Source organism: Lithobates pipiens, unplaced genomic scaffold (assembly GCF_037356315.1).
Source record: "Lithobates pipiens isolate NorthernLeopardFrog02 unplaced genomic scaffold, aLitPip1_a1.2 Scaffold_19, whole genome shotgun sequence".
NCBI classification, from domain to species: domain Eukaryota; kingdom Metazoa; phylum Chordata; class Amphibia; order Anura; family Ranidae; genus Lithobates; species Lithobates pipiens.
In genome coordinates this window covers 409,992,457-410,011,945 of record NW_027507764.1, presented here as the reverse complement: position 1 = coordinate 410,011,945, position 19,489 = coordinate 409,992,457, and the positions used below count along the sequence as shown (strand labels likewise).

Below are 19,489 nucleotides of genomic sequence, written 5' to 3'. Positions count from 1 at the left end.
CAATGTGTTCACTATGTTACGATCCAAATGTACATCAGATTAACAAACTATATGCTATACTATAGGAATGCTATCCTTAAATGAACAAGATATTAGTTATTAAAAAACAGGGAGGAACAAAATACAAAGAAATCAGTATTAGAAATCTCCATTCGTTTCCCATAGGAGTCAATTTTTCCAGGTCGCTTCACTTTATTGCAGGTCAGTGCCAATATTTGTGTAAGATAAATTGGTCCTAAGGGACTGAAATGTAATTCTGTGCAGGTCCTTCAAATATTAACTAACCTTCAAATTAATGGCCACAACTGATGTTGCAGTGTAATCTGCTGGTGGCTAAATGATTCACTACACAACTTGTTCATAATTAATTGACAATGATCATGTGAACTGCAATTGCAAATTTGCATTGTTATGCAGCAAAAATACTCTGAATGAAACAAGATATTCTTGCAAATAATGACAATGATAATACTATCATTATCACATTCTATGGCTGATTACGTTCAGATAACGCAGAACATTAATTAGCCACATAACCTGCAGGACTTAAATCAGTCTGAATTGTAAAGGAAGGGCTGGAAACATGATACAGACTGGCCTTGGTAACAAAGATTTACAGGCCCATAAAGACAATATGCTGTCAGGTGTTGGCACCATGCGGTACCATGCAATCCAGTGCAGGAAAACGCACTGTGTTTGCAATCTGCGTTTTGGGTGTCATTAGAAATAAATTGACATCTGCATTAGGTGTTTTGCAAAATACAGAAAACGGATCCCATTGTGACTGAGTGAGTATGAACAGCATGTAATTTTAGCCAAATGAAGTAGCACACACCCTAGGAATACGCCAATAACAATATAATGCATCCCATTAACACAGCCAAACAATGGGCTCCTTTACGCTAAAAAAACGTATAATGCTTTCAAAAAGAGGTGGACACCTTAAAATGAATACACTTTAAGGCATCCGCACTGCACTGCAGTAGGTGAAGGAAATACTAAAAAGGTTAACGCAGGAAAGAGTCATCATTTACTGTATATATAATATAAAACTCATGATCAGAGGCTTCTGGGATGCATTACACACAGCATTTAGCAAAACCAAAGGCATTTGAAACCCCAATTACAATAGTATGCATTTAGTATATAAAGTGTTTGAGAATGCCCAAAACTTAATGGTGGATTGAAATAAAGCCATCAATTGTTGCAAAAGTTCTTGCTGCTGCAGTTGGGAAAACACCAGGGATAGATAGATAGATAGATAGATAGATAGATAGATAGATAGATAGATAGATAGATAGATAGATAGATAGATAGATAGATAGATAGATCTTTTTTTCTGTCTTTTTTATATATTTTGAAATAAAGATAATTTTTTATAAATTCTATGTGGCTGTTCCTCCCTGGTACCAGTAAAGTCCAAATTCTTTAAGGTTCTTTATAGTATATTATTTTAATGGATGTGGTACCACCACAAAAAGCCAAATAATCTTTGTCTGGTTGTTACTAAATAGATATAGATATAGATAGAATTATAGATAGAGAATTTCTCAGAACTCTGTAATGTGGGTAAAGTATCCCAGATCCCACAGGATTCTGTCCTTCACAATTCAGAGTGGCAGTAGATGCCCTGAGCTGCAATGCTCTGCACCTTAGGCCACTGCAGTAGAATGAGCACCCCAGCCCCCTGTAGAGCCATTATCCTCCATAGTTCCCAGTCCCATGCAGATCCCCCCAGCCATCTGCAGTTTCTTTTAGTGCACTAGTGACTATTCCCATCCACACTTCCCAGTCCCATGAATGTGTGTGTTTGGTGGGGTGGGGTTTGGCACAAGTTAGCTAGCCTAGGGAAGAAAGAGGCATAAATCTGGGTACAATTCAGAAGCTCAACTGGAAGACTTCTGCTTTCAGAAACTTCCTGTGCCGTTATATATGTCTCCCCTAGGTCAGTTCACTGTACGTACTCCCATGAGGGTATGCATGTATTTGGTGGGCTTGGGGCTGGCACAAAAATAGACGACCTAGGGAAGAAAGAAGTAAAGTCTGGCCCTTGTTACAATTCAGAAACACAACTGGGAGTTTCTGGTTTCAGAAACCTCCTGTTTATTCAAATGTATTTCTCCCCTAGGCCAGCTACCTCGTACTCAGGGTTGTCACCCAACAGAAGGAAGTGCTTGAAGAAGGGCCTTCATGGCAGGATCACCTAGTATTATATTAAAAAATGCTGTAGATTTAACGTTTTTGAAATGTAGGTGACTAGGTTTACATCTACTGTTTACCTGACTGATTTCAGCTTTTTTGTCATTTTGCATGCTTCTGTGCTACCAGCTGGAACCTACCATTTACATATGAGAGATGGCTCCAGAAGGTGCTTAGCTCCTCTGTAATTAGAGCAGATCAAAGCATTAAAGCTACCTGATAGTGAATAGCCAGACTCGCTTTTTCTGGCCGGAAGGTATTCCGTTTTGTCAGGGTCTAGTAATTTCACATCACTCCAAAGATCCATTCAAAGTTGACATATTTCTCCTCATACAAACTGTTGATACTAAAGAGTAGTTTTGCTTTGCGTGTAAAGTTAGTTTAAAATTTTTTACTTAAAAAGTTTGTTTAGAGGGAAACACATGGACGCAGAAATCATTGTGATCTATATTTTTGTTGGATAAACAAAATGTGAACTTTAATTCATGTTAACTTTTTTCATGTGCATAAAAAGTAATTGCCCTGCGTTTAGCTTTTGTAATACTTCAAAGGAGACCTACGGCAAACCTGTTTTTTAGGATCTTAATAAAAACCAAGTGCTGCATGCGTTTCACATATGTGTGAAAAGGCACATATCGCTAAAAGGTGCCTTTGCAAGAGGGATCCTACACTAATCTCTGACAGACCTTAAAATGTTTTGGCTGGCAATGGTTTATAACTTGCAGCTAAAATTTCAATATCTCATATTATGATTCTCTTTCAAGTCATGCAGATAAAATGTATATGCCATAAACATACAATATTTACACACCCCTAACTGCCCTAGATCCTGTGTGACTGTCCCTGGATTTCAACAAAATCTCCGGGTCCTGCAGGCACATGCCATGTTCAGGTTTGTGTGCTAGAGCACTCGTTACCATATAAAGCTTTGGATATATGCCAACGTTGTTGGGCAAAGTGATCTCCTGCACAAGAGTGTTTTACAGTGTACAGTTCCAGCGAAGAGAACAAGCAGAGTGAAAGAGCAGGGTGCATCAGTGGACCAGGTAAGTGTCCACTGACATCCATATTTTATTTTTCTCTATGCCACTCTACACCAAAGTTTTCTTTTTTTATCCCACTATACTACCAATATTTTATTTTTTCCCATGCAACCAATTTCTTTTCACCTATTGGCACCAACACTAGAACATTCTTATGCCTACTGACCACCAAAACTGAGAAAAACTGACACCGAAGCTTTTTTACTCCTACTGACAGCCGACAGACATTTTTCCCCATTTTGATGCAGGGACATTTCTTCCTCCCACTGATTAATTATAATTGGTTACTGCATGTCACAGAAGACTCCTCTTTGCTGCTTGCCCAATTTAATAAGCCTGAGAGTATGCAAGTATAATAAAATTAAGGAGAAAAATAGATATTACAGCCATTATGCCACCCATAAATTTTATGTTGCCCTATAACCAAAATAAAGATCGCATTCAATTATGGAAAAAAGTCATCATTAAAAATATGAATCTGCCTGGTCCTCGCACTATTGAAAAGGTCTACATACTTCATAATGCAGACAGTGTGACCTCCATAACAGGTAAGGAAAAATCATAAGTATTCGTCTTTGAATAATAAAAAAAAAAAAACATATTCAGTATAACTCTGCAATAATTGCTCTTTTCCCTATGTTTTGTCTGTTTAAAAAAAAATATCATTGGATCCTGCAAGAAATTGGAGATGCTTCTAACTTCCTCTGCTTCACCAAAGCAGTGAGCTTTTACACAGGGCTTTAATATATGGCAATGGATGTGGTGTGTCGGAGACACATCTGTAGTGTACTAGACATGTGCAAAAGGAAAAAATTTGTTTAGTTTCGTTTCGTTTTAATTCGTTAATTCATTAATTTCGTTTAGTTATATTCGTTAACTTCCTTAAATTCGTTTTCGGATTTCGTTTAGTTTTCTACCGAATTCGAAAAATCGGCCACATTCGAAAATATTTCAGCCAAATTCGAAAATATTTCTACCGAATTCGAAATGATTTCAACATGATTCGACATTATTTCAACCACATTCGAAAATATTTTGTGACCCGACTTTAGGGCCATGTATCTCGGGGTCACTTGGTGCTAGAAACTTCAAATTTGGATATGTTGTAGTGCTAGTATTATTGTGTTTGCATACCAAATTTGGGGTTTCTATCTATAAGTGACCCCGAGATATGTGGCCCCAAAATCGGGTCGCAAAATGTTATTAGTTATTAGAGCAGAGAATGACATTTTGCGACCCGAATTTAGGGCCACATATCTCGGGGTCACTTATAGCTAGAAACCCCAAATTTGGAATGCAAACACAATAATACTAGCACTACAACATATCCAAATTTGAAGTGTCTAGCACCAAGTGACCCCGAGATACATGGCCTTAAATTCGGGTCACAAAATATTTTCGAATGCGGTTGAAATAATGTTGAATCATGTTGAAATCATTTCGAATGCAGTTGAAATAATGTAGAATCATGTTGAAATAATTTCGAATGCATTCGAAATTATTTCAACATGATTCAACATTATTTCAACCACATTCGAAAATATTTTGTGACCCAACTTTAGGGCCATGTATCTCGGGGTCACTTGGTGCTAGAAACTTCAAATTTGGATATGTTGTTTGCATACCAAATTTGGGGTTTTTAGCTATAAGTGACCCCGAGATATGTGGCCCCAAAATCGGATCGCAAAATGTCATTCTCTGCTCTAATAACTAATAACATTTTGCGACCCGATTTTGGGGCCACATATCTCGGGGTCACTTATAGATAGAAACCCCAAATTTGGTATGCAAACACAATAATACTAGCACTACAACATATCCAAATTTGAAGTGTCTAGCACCAAGTGACCCCGAGATACATGGCCCTAAAGTCGGGTCACAAAATATTTTCGAATGTGGTTGAAATAATGTCGAATGCAGTTGAAATAATTTCGAATGCGGTTGAAATAATTTCGAATCATGTCGAATTCATTCGAATTCATTCGTTATATTTCTTTCGTATTCGTTGTAATTTGTTATTTTTTTTTATTCGGACATTCGGATGCATCCGAATGTCCGAAAGATGCAAAATTCGGCCGAATTTTGATTCGTTACGAAACGAATTGCACAAGCCTATAGTGTACTTGTTCATTCCAGAAATGCACACGCTCCCATATGCACATAACTACCGGCACTGGCATAGGTGCATATTATACACATGTTAACTTTACATGCGTGTATGTGAGTACTGCATTTTCTGTAATGCATTCCTATGGCAAATAACATGCTGCAGCTGTTGCTACCTTGCACAACTACAGCAGTATTTTACTCTGTATGCAGCCATGTGCAAAAGGCCTGAAAGCTTTCCTATATAGCAGTTTTACCCCTTCTCTAACAACAGATAAGTAATATTTGTTTTCACTGTTAAATTGAGGAAGGAAACCAGAGAGCCTCAGTGAAACAAGAGACAGGACAGCCTCTATGGATGTTTTATAGCTTGACACCTAAGTGACAGTCCTGTGCTGCACTGCAGAGTTTATACATAAATAACATGACCCATGGCATAGCTCCCAGCTGTCCCTGATTTCGAGGGACTGTCCCTGATTTGGAGCAATGTCCCTCTGTCACTAATTCTTCCACATCTGTCCCTCATTTTGGTCTCATCTATAAAGTTGTATATAAAATGCACTTTTTATCCAACAAAAAGTGTTTACCAGGTCTAAGCCTTTCACCTGATTTCTAAATTGCTGCATTTGTAAATTCCAAAAGCCAATATAAAGGAATAGTAGTGGTAAAAAAGCACTTGTGGGTTTAATCAATCTTGTTTTTTTGTACAATTCTCCTTTAAGGGGGCGTGACAAGGGGTGTGTCCAATGCCTGCTTACTTTTGCTGTTAGGTGACCCTCATTCCCATCTCAAAAAGTTGGGAGGTATGCCCATGGCTATTTCGAACAAATAAAGCTGTACTATTATAAAACATAAGGAGTGAGCATTTAGATTCTCACAATTACCCATTCTTGAGAATGTTTCCATTATGCTCCTTAACCCCCCTAGCGGTAATCCAGAGTCTGGCTCGGGTTGGGATTTTACTAACAGGAGCGGTAACCCCGAGCCAGACTCGGGATCGCATCGCTGGATGCAGGGGAGGACACAGGGAGACTTACTTACCTTGTCCCCTGGATCCAGCGATGTCCTCCGCGCTGTGTGATCGAGTTGTCCTCCGCTCGATTCACAGTGCCGAATGCCACCGAGCTCCGTTCCCCACGACGTTACGGCGCACGAGAGCAGAGAACGGCCGCAAATTCAAAAAAGTAAAAAGACACAAAACACACACAGTACTGTAATCTTACAGATTACAGTACTGTATTAAACAATACACAACCCCTTTGTCCCTAGTGGTCTGTGCAGTGCCCTGCATGCACTTTTATATTATAAATACTGTTTTTTCTGCCTGAAATTTGGAGATTGTCCATAACAACCAAAAAGTGTCCCTTTTTCAGTGTTTTTGGATTTGATTACATTATTGAATAATTTCTATTATTCTTTATTATATTATAAACTTTATCATACCCGGGATGTCTGCTAGACTCTTGTTTGAACAGATTTAAGAGAGTTATTCCTAAGAATTACAGGACTACAATATAAGACGCCAAATTTCCATGCAAAATAATTGTAACGCCTTGTAGCACCTAAAACCAGACTGAATCAAACCGCCAAGGAGGTTAAAGAAGTACATATAAACTACTCCCTTTTGAAGGAGTAAACCTTTAGCTCCACAGGTAAATACACAGTGGAAATAAATATATGAGAATTGGAACACTGACAAAAAAACTATTTTTTTTAAGCCACACTTGTGATTTACACAACACTGTTATACATGGCTTACTCATTGGGCTATGCATGAGGATTACTGCACCTGACATGTCTTTCATGTTTTTCCCCTTCTGTACCATTGCACCTTCTAAATTGTACTATAGCCCAGGGGTCACCAACCCCCGGGCCATGGATCGGTGCCAGACCGTAGACTGTTGATGACCGGGCCGCACAGCAGGAGATGAGTGGCGATCGCGGTCCGCACAGGGCTATCACAGACTGGGGTTGCTGCTCCCCATGCCTGTTTGTCCTCCCCCTGGCATCTCCGCTCCAACAATGTCATCCAATCAAAAGAGCAGAGGGTGGGAGGAGCTGCGTATCAGAATGGAGATCTCTGCCCGCTCCCTGTCCTGCTGATAGGTAGACATTGTCGGGTGGGTGGGGGAGCTGGGAAAGGACACGCGGACTGATCACAGTCTGCTCTGCCAAAAGTAGGGGTCTTGTGCAGGAGAGGCAGACATTAGAATGGGGAAGTGTCATGTTAGAGAGGAGGGGAGGGGGCAGACTACAGGGGCACTGTGATAGAGGAGGCTGTGATTGCTAGGGGCTGTAATATAAAAGGGACTGCACTGTAATCATTATACTGCCTCTTTACAGTTCAGCCCCCTTTATATCACAGCACCCCTTTACATTACAGTGCCCCCTTTACAGTGCAGTCACCTTTACATAACAGCCCCCCTTTACATTACAGTGCCCCCCTTACAGTGCAGTCACCTTTACATCACAGCCCCCCTTTACATTACAGTGCCCCCTTTACAGAGCAGTCCCCTTTACATTACAGTGTCCCCTTTACAGAGCAGTCCCCTTTACATTACCGTGCCCCCTTTACATTACAGTGCCCCTTTATAGTGCAGTCTTCTTTACATTACCGTGCCCCCTTTACAGAGCAGTCTCCTTTACATTACAGCGCTCCCTTTACATTACAGTGCCCCTTTATAGTGCAGTCCCCTTTACATGACAGTCCACCCTTTACAGAGCAGTCCTTGTTACATTAATGTAAAGGGGGGCTGTGATGTGAAGGGGAACTGAGGACACTGATATAAAGGGGGGACTGTGCTGTAAAAGACAGGTTCCGTGAAAAGTAAAGCCTTTTGATCGAGTGATAAAAAATGAAATAGACCTGTTAAAAAAGCAACAGCCATAATATTATAATTACTTGTTTCAAATCCAGGGTAATGGTGACCCAGTGATAAAGCCTGCCATTCTGTATGCTGGGACTCTGCCACCAGTCATTTGTTCCATCAATAGCATTGGTGATTGGATGACGTTCTGAAAAGAAGAACAGACACACCATGTTAAAAACATAAAACTCAACCGGTTAAAACGAAAAAAAAAATAAAGAAATATTAGTGAGAAATAACAAAGTACAAGCTATTCCTCACTATGATTAATTCAAAATATAGGAGTGTGTGTGAAAATGTGCACAGTGGTAGAAACAAGTATACTGAATGTCAATTGAAAAAAGACTTACCCTTTAAATTAACACTGTTCTGGTCACAGATTCGACATTGTGGGTTTCGGACTATTCTCCCAGGCACATGTTCCACAAGTTTACAGAACATTTCTGGTCCCATTTCACCACAGGTGGCATTGGTCGAAATTTCTGCTTTGCTGGCTAAATTTAAGATTGCAGGGAACAAACCTAAAGAAAAGGAAAGTAAAGATCATAAAATTTCACGAAACTATAAAAGTATTTGTAAACTTTTTTTCATTTGTGAAAGTATTTAAACAGTGTTACATGAACGGTACTCAGGGGCATTAAAGGAAACAGATAGTGTATTTTAATTGAGCATAATTTATCTTAGGAATGTTTCATTTTTTGTATGACTTTTGCATTTTGATGGCCTCATGAAACATCAACTGTTTACAAGTGCATCCTTCTTTGTGAACTGGCAGGGAGCTTCACCAATTCTCTATATCTGGAATTCTTGCAGAAGCATGACGGCTGTAGAAGGGTCTCCTGGACATCCACCAGGCCCTAAGCTCCAGTCTAGGTAGCCTTGTGGATGATCTAACTCTGATTATCACTAGCAGTGCTCAAATTGGTTTCATCAATAGTGAAAACCTTATAGTCTCTACTCTTAAACCTGGTACACATGGGTAGTTTATTTCATAATGAAAAAAAACTGAGGTGGTTGCGAGGAGCTCACTGTACTAACTATGCACCCCTTCCCCCCACCAGAACACATCACTGGCTGTGAGTGCTGATCGGATTCCAATCAGCTGCTGTTTTTTTAGCATGCCCATTTCGGCAGAAGCTGGGCGCCAGGCCAACATCTGTTGGACAGGGTGCTGAACACACTGGCTGAATGTTGACCGGTTTCTGTTGAACTGGCCCATATCAGCCCATGTGTAGCAGCCATTAGTAAGAGGTTAATCAAATAAAGATGTGTGTTCTGACTGCCACATGCTGCTGCACAGACATGCACATTCTTGTCCCATGCATGTCTTTATATTAAACCTAATCATGGAGGAAGGGTGGTAATGACTACACACCCTTTGTTTCAGATGAGTGAGCTAGAATAAAATGCATTGGGGTAAATGGTCAATTAATCCTGAAGAACATTGTGCTGGGCAAGTTGGAGCGCAGTCACAAAATATGGGGATGTAGACCAATGTAGATCAAAATTAGAAATGATAATGCCCTAGGCACAATTGAATGATGATGCCCTTTTGGAAAAAGGTGGTTTTGTGTTTCCTTAATTATATTAAGCCTTCTGACACCTCTCATTATCCCCTGCATCTCAGTCACTTGTGATGTGGGCTACAGTCATCCAGTAAATGAGGGTGGTCATGTTTCATAGATAAAATACATTTGTCAAGCCCTGATCTATGGATACAATTTTTTTTTCAGCTGAGGGTTATACTGATTTTGATGACAAGAATTGTCAACAGAAAACAAAAATCAATGAATAATCCTGAAAAAAAATCTCTTAACTCACAACAGTTACAAATACTCATGTCTGCTATGACAATAAGCAGTAGAGATAAGTTATCAGGACATAGCAGGAGACACAGACATAACAAGCATACATAGCTGTTGAGAATAACAAGAGGAATTTGCAAGACAGGCAATTTCAGAGCTTTGGAAACATGAATACAGATAACAGAATCCCAAAGCTTTTTTGGCAATTGAAGTGTATGATTGCTTCCGTAACTAGAGCACAAACCAGACAGACAGACGGGCCAAGCAGGGCAAACCAAAAGAAACAATTGAGAAGTCCAGCATCAAGCATGTTAGCCTAGACACTGAACTCTATTCAAATACAAGAATCATATTGGGTTAGCCCAGAAAAACTAACATTCACTGTAAAAATAACCATATAGGTAAAGGTAAAACATGGGTGTTCCTTGGAAACGCATGGTAATACCACCAAAGAAGTAGTCCTTTTTTTGCAGAAATCTATAAGTAACTAAATACTTTAAAAGAAAAAAAAATTTTATTACATTTTTCATAATGCCTATAATTTTATGTCATCAGTCATTCTGAATGGTATGCAATCTGATAAGAAAACAGGCTTGTAGTATAAAGCTGGACATACGTGGCTCAAATTTCAGGCGATTCCTGCTGAATCAGGCAAAATTTGTTCTGTGGGTGGCCATGTCAGCACTACCCATCTTGACAAAAGTCGATTTTTCAATTACTTTTGTCTAAGGAGCCAGCCAGGAAAATTCTTGTCTGAACCACAACTGCATCCAATCAGATCCAATAAAAAAAGGTTGAAAAAACTGTCCAGTTGCTGTATTCAGAAGCTAGGTTTATGGGTTCACTTCATATGCCCAAGGTTAAGAGCCACCTCAGGCACCCAACTCCATATTTACAGCAGATCTAGTCTTTTTTAGAGAATATGAGCATTCATCGAAACAAAATAATAATTTGCACAAAACCACATACAAAGGCAGCCCGGATACCAGTTGATTATCTGAAGGGAGAGACTATTTTTTTTCTGCTGGTAAATAAATTATACTGTTACTGTATATCAGCAGTGTTTACCTAAATGTACCTATTTTCTAAAAAATAGGTAAAGGTTTGTTTCATTTTTTTTCAAGTATTTAACTTTCTGTACATCATCTGATGCGTGCACTGTCTTTTTTTCTTTTAAGCCAAAGTTTGGCAAAAAAAAGAAAGAAAAGTAAAAAAAAAATCAGCATAAGAGACGTTACTTACATTTAATGTGAAGTGTCCCTGTGCTGGTGCTTACATTTAATGTGAAGTGTCCCTGTGCTAGTGCCAGTGCTGGACCTGTGACATGCACTTATCAAGACTGCCAACTATGCCCGTCTAAAAGCTGTACTATAGTTTCCATCAATGAAAAGTGCTCTATGAATAGAGGAGGTGGACTTTTTATTCACCCCCTGTCCTCCATTTATAGAGTGTTTTCCATTTATGAAGGCTATAGCACAGCTTCTTTGAATGTTGCATGGAGGGTGGGTTGCAGAAAGGGCGACATAGGTCGCACTCTTGATGAGTGCCTGTTACAAGTTCAGCAATGATATTAATTCCCACACCACCAGTAGATTACAGAGGCAGGGTATGGGAGGGTGACAGGGGACTGAAGATTTCCACTAAAACAGCCACATCAGCACAAGGTGTAATGTCCCTTGTGTTTTTTTTTATTTTTTTACTAAACTTAGGTTTTAAGTTTGGACAGAAACTTCAGTTATACTAAATTGGCATTTAGGTATACTATACTATTATGGTATACATTATCTTTTTCTGTTGGTTAAGATGATGTTTTTGTATCCTGTAGGACACAGGAAATTCTAGGTCATTGCTTTTAAGCACTAATAAATTAAACTGACACTAAACTAAATATTTTAGTTTTTTTTAAATCCTTTGTGAAAACAAATGACTTTCCTTTAAGCCAACAAATTTATCTCTTCATAATATCAGTTGCTTAACAGTTAGAAGGAGGCCAGTAGCTGAAAAAAGGCCATCTTTCAGCATACCAGTACAGTCATTGGGTAACTATAGCACATTAATGATTACAGGTGATCAGGTGATTACTGCAAATTAAATGATTACAGATGATCAGGTAATCACAGCACATTTGGATATACTGTATGTATTTTCCTATGTCTGCCTTACCAACAATATGAGCACATGAGGGTAGAAAGATGTACATGCACAGTGTAAAATACTGAAAAATTAGATCATGTGGTAGCACAGGCCAGAAGACCCCATGTACATTAGAGAAAGTAAATACCAACTATTCTTCCCAAAAATCATATCTCTTAGCCCTTGTACACACAGTCGAACATTCCAACGGAAAATGTCCGATCGGACCGTGTTGTCGGATAATCCAACTGTGTGCGGGCTCCATCGGACTGTTTCCGTCGGAATATCCGACGGACAAAGTTTTAGAGCTGGGCTATAAAACTTTCCGACAACATGATCCGATCGGACTTTGTCCGATTGTGTGTAGAGAATTCCAATCGGACAAAGTGCCGCGCATGCTCAGATCAAATTTCTAGACCAAAGCTATTGGCTACTAGCCTGAACGTAGTCCCGTCGTAACGAATTAACGTCGTCACATTACGTACGATCGGATTTTCCGACAACTTTGTCCGACCATGTGTATGCAACACAAGTTTCGGACAAAATCCGTCGGACAAAATCCTACGGATTTTGTTGTCAGAATGTCCGACCGTGTGTACAAGGGCTTATTGCTTATGTGCAAACCACTATATAAACAAATATTATCAATTTTTCATCACTCATACCATTACCAGTAATGCATACACTACTCAAATATTTGTAGCCCTGGATCAAACTGATGTCTACGTATAGCAAGAGTGCACAACTGTACAATTCCACAACCAGCTGGTCCAAGTCAGCAGACCGTAGACACAGTTAGTCCAAATTTTAAGGGCATATGGTATACTGTACTGGTATACTGTACTTTCACAGATAACAGAGTAAACAATGGTAGGCTGGCCTGACATGAGGACTCCAGGAATGGCAAGTGTTGCCTACTAGACAATCCCTAATTTAACTGATTTTTTCATGTGACACAAGCATGGTAGAATGATCGTTCCCTTTTCAATATAGAAAAGGGTAATGATCACTGATCAGCAGTGGGAAGAGATCTTCTGAAACCATGTTATGTGTAGAGAGACATAGTAAAGAGAGGGAAAGAGCTAATTTGTTGAAATCTAGCTCTTTATGCGTGTGGCTGTTGCACAGCTGGCAACTTTTATTATATGGTTTTATAAACCAAATAAAACCCTAATGCTTACGGTTGCCATATTTAACCTACTCTTTGCAAATAACGTGGATGAAGACCCACAGAAATTTTTAATGAGCAATCCTTGACCCTTTGGTAAAAAGCCACACTATAACACCTCTTGCCCAAGTCTGGGCAGTTCCCAGAGACATGTATATGTTAGAGGTCTCGCAGCTCATCATCTCAGTGAGACATCTGAAAGTCTATGGCCTTCCTATGGATACCTTTACATCCAGCTTCATTGTTTGCTCTCCTGTGTAAATAGCTTCACATCTGTTTGCGCTCTTTAGATCTCTATTATCTGGATCCTCCTTCCTAATTTTCTACATTGTGGGACACTACTAACAAAATAAACAGTCATTATCACTCTTCTTTTGCCTGCTGAGAACTCAAGGGGAACAATTGCATCAACAAGTAAAAAAGGTGCTGCTGTTTTTTGTTTAAAGACCTGTTTGAAAACCGTTGTAGCCTGCGAACACCTGGCCAAGAACAAGAGTCTCCATCCAACGAACAGGAAATGAGTGGGATTCAGAAACACTATCGCTGGGCAGCTGGGAGCATCTCCTCCAGGCATACATGGCTGACTTACCAAGAAAAATGGCAAAGGATGTTTACTTTTCCACTCCTTATATTTATGTCTTTCTGCAAGCTGTTTTAGCTAGCTTAGAAAGTTATGTCAAGTAAGCCAACTTGTTTTACACTGTTTGTATTCGACTTAATGCATGCAATCAAAATGCATTTTTATGGACAGAATCCAGATAGACCTGAATAAGTATTACATGTAATATGATCTTGCACATTTATTTCCAAAGCAATGCTTTTATATAAACTGAATTATGGAAATAGCATTTAATGTGATTAAAGCTTTTCCTGAATCAACACAAATGTAACTACATGTAAATGAACGTAGGGACAAAAACTTAGGGTCACAAAATTAAGTTAGCCTGCTTGGCAGTGAATCATGTGGCTAAAGCTTAAACAAAAAGCATAATGGCATGGTCAGAGTTTTAACAGCTTACAAGCAACAGAATGGGAATGATTCAATCTGACTTTGACCTTGAAAAGATTGTTAGCGTCAGAAGTAGTGGCTGCTGAATCTTAGATCCCTGGGTGACAACTAATGATTTTCATGCACTGCAATATCTAGAATGTAGAAAATATAGTTTAAAAAGCAAATAGTCAGAAAATGTTGCTGGAAAAAATACAATACCCACAACTGTTCAGATAACCACTCTTGGAAACAGTGGTGGGGAAATGGGCATCTCTGTATGGACAACATAGCAAAGCTTGCATAAGACAGACTAGAGCAGCAGAAGACCATGGCAGGTTATGCTTCTGTCATGCAAATGAGGCTACAGTGGCCATGGGATCACCACAGTTGATGACTAAAAATTAGGACATTGCCTTGTCTGAAAAATCTAGATCTCTGCTGGAAAATGGAGATGGTAGCCTGGTGGTTGTGTGCCAGCATGGAGGAATATTTAAAGCACTTTGCTGAATTTATGCTGAAAAACTTCAGGCTGTTAAAAAGATAAAAATTCTAAACAGTAATAGATAGGTATATCTAATTGGCCACTGAAAATCTAGATCAGTAAGGTCTGTTCATGCCTTTTTTTGTCAACCGATCTGTTAAAAGTTCAGGTCATATGTTTTCACATAAGATGTCAAATTGTACATGTATAGACACAAATTCCTGACACATTCAACTTTTAAACTTGATCTAAAATCAAAGATACAAAAAAAAAAAAAATGCTCAAATATGCGCTTAGCCTCTTTTTAATTGACTTTTCAAAAAAGACAGTGGCATTTTAGGACAATCACACTTCCAGCTTAAAAAGGATAACTGCAGAAAATGTTTTGACAGCTACAATTGTTATCAACAATCAGTTAAATCAACAGTTACCCCTAAGCTTAAATACCTTTGTCCTAATTACAAGGTGTGAACCTAAACAAAGCATATTCTTTATTAGTCAATTAGGATTTTTAGGATTTTGGATTTTTAAATTGTGAGAGTAATAGAAAAAAAAGAAAAACAAACAGAGAAGCTTCTACTGGTAGAAAATAGTATATTGTTTTTATACTATTGCTATCATACACTATAAGGCCTCATGCACACAGTATGTTTAAAAAACGCCAGCGCTGCTGCTAGGAAAAAGCAGTGTTAAAAAAAACACGCTGTTAGCCATATTTTTGAATAGCATTTATGGGCGTTTTTCACATTTTCTGGACTTAACGTTTTTTGGCTTTTTATGGTATAAACACTCCTTATAATGTAAAAACGCTTAAAAACACCAAACGCAGCTAAAAGCTTGTTACAGCATTTAGTAGTACTTAGGGGCATTTTTCATTTTTACAGCTCAACAGCCTCTGCTCCTGGACGCAAATGCTTTCATTTTTTGCTACTGCCCCTAAACGCTTATACCTCCAAACGCCTCTGACAGTTTATGTGTGAATGGACATATAGGCTAACATGAAGGGGCATTGAGAGGCAGTTAAAAGAAATGTCAGACGCCCCCAACAGCAGCTGTAAAAATGTCCTGTGTGCATGAGACCTTAACCAACAATGTCTTGAACTATCTTCCGCTATCAGTGCTGCTTACCCAACACTACTAGGTTCTTATCAACAGCTTCAGCGCCACAAACATTGCAGGGTGCCAGTCAGAGTGACTTCAGGTGATTAATGTGACAAATCTCTTTGATTATCCATTGAAATCATGTGACAAAGGTTTGTACTGACATAGATAGGTATCTATCTATCTATAGAGAGAGAGAGAAGGAGACTAGTTGATACTTGCACACTGTATAAGATTACAAGCCTGGGTGCACATGGTGGGAATTCAAAATATTCAGCAAAGGGGCAATGGGCATTACAGGACTTTAACCACAAGTATTGCAAATGTAATATTTTACACGGTTATCTGAAGTTTGAGGCAAGGCAAGGTTGCCACTGAAACTTCTACTACAATGTAATATATTCTTACTATTCTTACTTCAAAACCTCTGAGTGCCCATTGACCCGCTGATATATAATTAGAATTATCACCATGTGTACCCAGCTTAAAATCATACCCAATAATATATTTTGAGGATGATTGATTAAAAAAAAAAAAATATATATATATATATATATATATAGTTGAAGCCCTATGGCCGAGATGGATGTGAACAACATCGACTTGCCATAAGACTTACATGAAATGGACCTGAAGTGTGCCCCGATCTGCTTGTTGGTATACCAAATAAGGCGGCATTCCCAAGATTAGTAATAGATTTTGTGGAGAGAAATGAATTTTAGAAATGCCCTGAAAAGGGGATGGGATGGTGGGTATCGCACACAGGAATCGACAAAGTTCACAGGCGAGCGGACTGCTTAAATACCCCCCGGGCTCCTCCCATAAATTCAGGCCACCATACTGGCCTTCTTACATATAAGCCTTAATGAGCAGGGCCCTGTGATTTTTCCCGTATTGAATTGTATTGTAATTGTACTGTCAGCCCTCATGTTGTAAAGTGCTGAGCAAACTGTCTGTGCTATATAAATCCTGTATTATAATAATAATCATAATAATAATTATATATACAATATGTTTCAATTGGTATTTTACCAAACAAAAAAGAAGCAATAGAAGTTCATTAGTTCATTGTTTGGGTTTGCATATTTTTTATGTTTTTTCTTTCATTTTATAATTTCAAAGCATGTTCTTGCTCAAAATACACTATTATTTCCTTTAAATCCTTTACATTGTGAGTCTACACTATCATGAGGAGATTGAAGTGGTTTAAAATTGAATGCATAGACGTAAACAGACCATATGTGGGATGCCCAAGACAAGCCAGGGAACTAAATACTTCCTACTTTATAATTCCTTGTTTATAGTCTTCTTTCCACACATCTGTATGAAGACTCAGTTCAAAGCTTCCCAAGGCATTTGAGAAAAGGGCAAACAGTAGATCTGTTCAAAGCTGTCTAAGGACCATTATTATCCTATGGTTCAAAGTGTTGAGACCTTCAGCATAATCTAAAAGGTCATCTAATGAGGTAATCATCCACCATTATAGTATAAACTATAAACAATCTTTAGAAAATGAGATAAAGCCAGAAAAATGGCCACAGTAATGAACATCAACATTCCTGATTAATTTGGTTGGCAAAGCTAAAATAAAGTATTTTATTATAGCTGAAAAAACAGTGGAAGTACATATATGAGAGCTATTTAAGCTGGCTGGCTATAAAAATAACCCCTCCCAGGACTGGTAGTCAGTGGTGGGCTGCAATAATACCCCTTACTCCCAGTATCGATGGTCAGTAGGAACAATAAAGCCCCATTCCCCTTGCATTGGTGGACAGTGGTTGGCTGTAAAAATAATCCCACCAACCTTTCGCCAGCATTGGTGGTCAGTAGCCAGCTGAAACAATAACTTCTTCTCTGGCACTTGTGGTCAGTGGCTGGCTAAAACAATAAACACCCACCAAGCATTGAGTCAGTGGTTGGCTGTAAAACTTACACCCTCCCACCCCCTACCCCAATCTGTGGCTGGCTGGCTGGCTGGCCCAATCTGTGGCTGGCTGGAAGGTTGGCTTTAGTACAACCAGTCTGCCTATAGATGAATTGAAATTTGTCCAGTTCCTGCTTGACCATATTGTGATCCATCTATGGATGGCCTTATACATCTAGGTCACCTCTCTGCCCCATCCTGTGCATTGACAGTGATGGAGCAGCAATTTGGTGATATCTTCAGCCTTCTGCTCAGTGTGCCCTTTCCTTTTGTCAGCATGTCCCCTTTAAGCACATGTGTTCTGCATCCCTAATGATTGGCTGCTAGTGCTGCCTCTCTCAGTCTAAGGCCTGGTTTACAACTATGCAGGTTGTGGTTGGTGTGTTTTCCCAATGCACTTTGCGTTTTGATCACACGTGTTTTTGACACATTTTTAATGAGTTTCGCATTTTTGGGAGAACTCTTGTCATGCGGGAAAAACCAGCAGAGTCTTAGCAGAAATGTATCAAAGACGCAAACACTGCATTTGTGATGCGTTTCCATTGAAATCTATGAAACCAAAAAGGCAATCTGCTGCCGAAAAAAAAGTCCCGTTCCAAAAAACGCACTTGTCGAAAATGCAGAGATGTGAAAGTGACTGCAGTGCTTTCTGCCAAACTGAAAAAAAGCAATCTAAAAGAGGCCGTTTAGCCATGTTTACATGCCGCATTAAGCCGCGTTTGCGTCTAGAAGAGTTTGAAAAATAAAAAAATTATATATATACACAGCTTCTGAACGCATTTTTGGGGGGTTTCAAAAAAAGCCTCAAAATGCAACTGCCTAGAAATGACTATAAACTACCCTGTGTACATGTACTGATAAGATAACATAGAGGAGAGTTCAGGGGCAGTTGCAAAAAATGCCCAACTGCTCCAGTAAATGTCCATTTACCAGCAGCAGTGCGTATGAGGCCTAATGTCGCGTACACACGTAGCCGATTATCCGACGGACTTAGTCTGGCGGACTTCCCGCCAGACTGTCCGCCGGACTTCCCGCCAGACTGTCCGCCGGACTTTCCGAAGGGGCTACTTGCCCACACACGGCACTTTTTCAGTGGACTAATACGGCGTACTAAGTCTGCCGTACTATCCGCCGTACTTTTGAAATGAACGGACTCGCCCACACACGCGGAGGAAAGTCCGCTCATTTTTAGCGCGTCTCCAGGTAGGCGGGGCCCGCGAAGGAGACGTCGCTGGCCCCGCCACCTGGTATGGACTTAAAGGGGAACCCCAACGCCGAAAAAAAAATCGGCGTGGGGGTCCCCCCCAAGTCCACAACAGATCCTTGTCCGAGCACGCTACCCGGCCGGCCAGGAAAGGGGGGGACGAGCGAGCACCCCCCACCTCCTGAGCCGTACCAGGCCGCGTGCCCTCAACATGGGGGGTGCCTTGGGGAAGGGGGGGCCGCGCGCCCCCCCCACCCCAAAGCACCTTGTCCCCATGTTGATGAGGACAAGGGCCTCTTCCCGACAACCCTGGCCCCCCCCTTCCCCAAGGCACCCCCCATGTTGAGGGCATGCGGCCTGGTACGGCTCAGGAGGGGGGGGGGGCGCTCGCTCGTCCCCCCCTTTCCTGGGTGGCCGGGTAGCGTGCTCGGAGAAGGGTCTGATGTGGATCTGGGGGGACCCCCACG

The 19,489-nt window shown here is 40.0% G+C and overlaps 1 protein-coding gene across 1 annotated transcript in view; it reads right to left on the bottom strand.

Annotated features, from left to right (window-relative positions):
• The window catches only part of LAMA1 (laminin subunit alpha 1), a 227,636-nt gene that overhangs the window by 179,381 nt on the left and 28,766 nt on the right, over positions 1-19,489 (bottom strand). Inside the window, exons 2-3 of the mRNA XM_077492481.1 lie at positions 8,566-8,736; positions 8,251-8,363 (exon numbers count right to left, since the gene is read on the bottom strand). Coding sequence (XP_077348607.1) covers positions 8,251-8,363; positions 8,566-8,736 — 284 coding nt within the window. The remainder of the gene's footprint in view (positions 1-8,250; positions 8,364-8,565; positions 8,737-19,489) is intronic.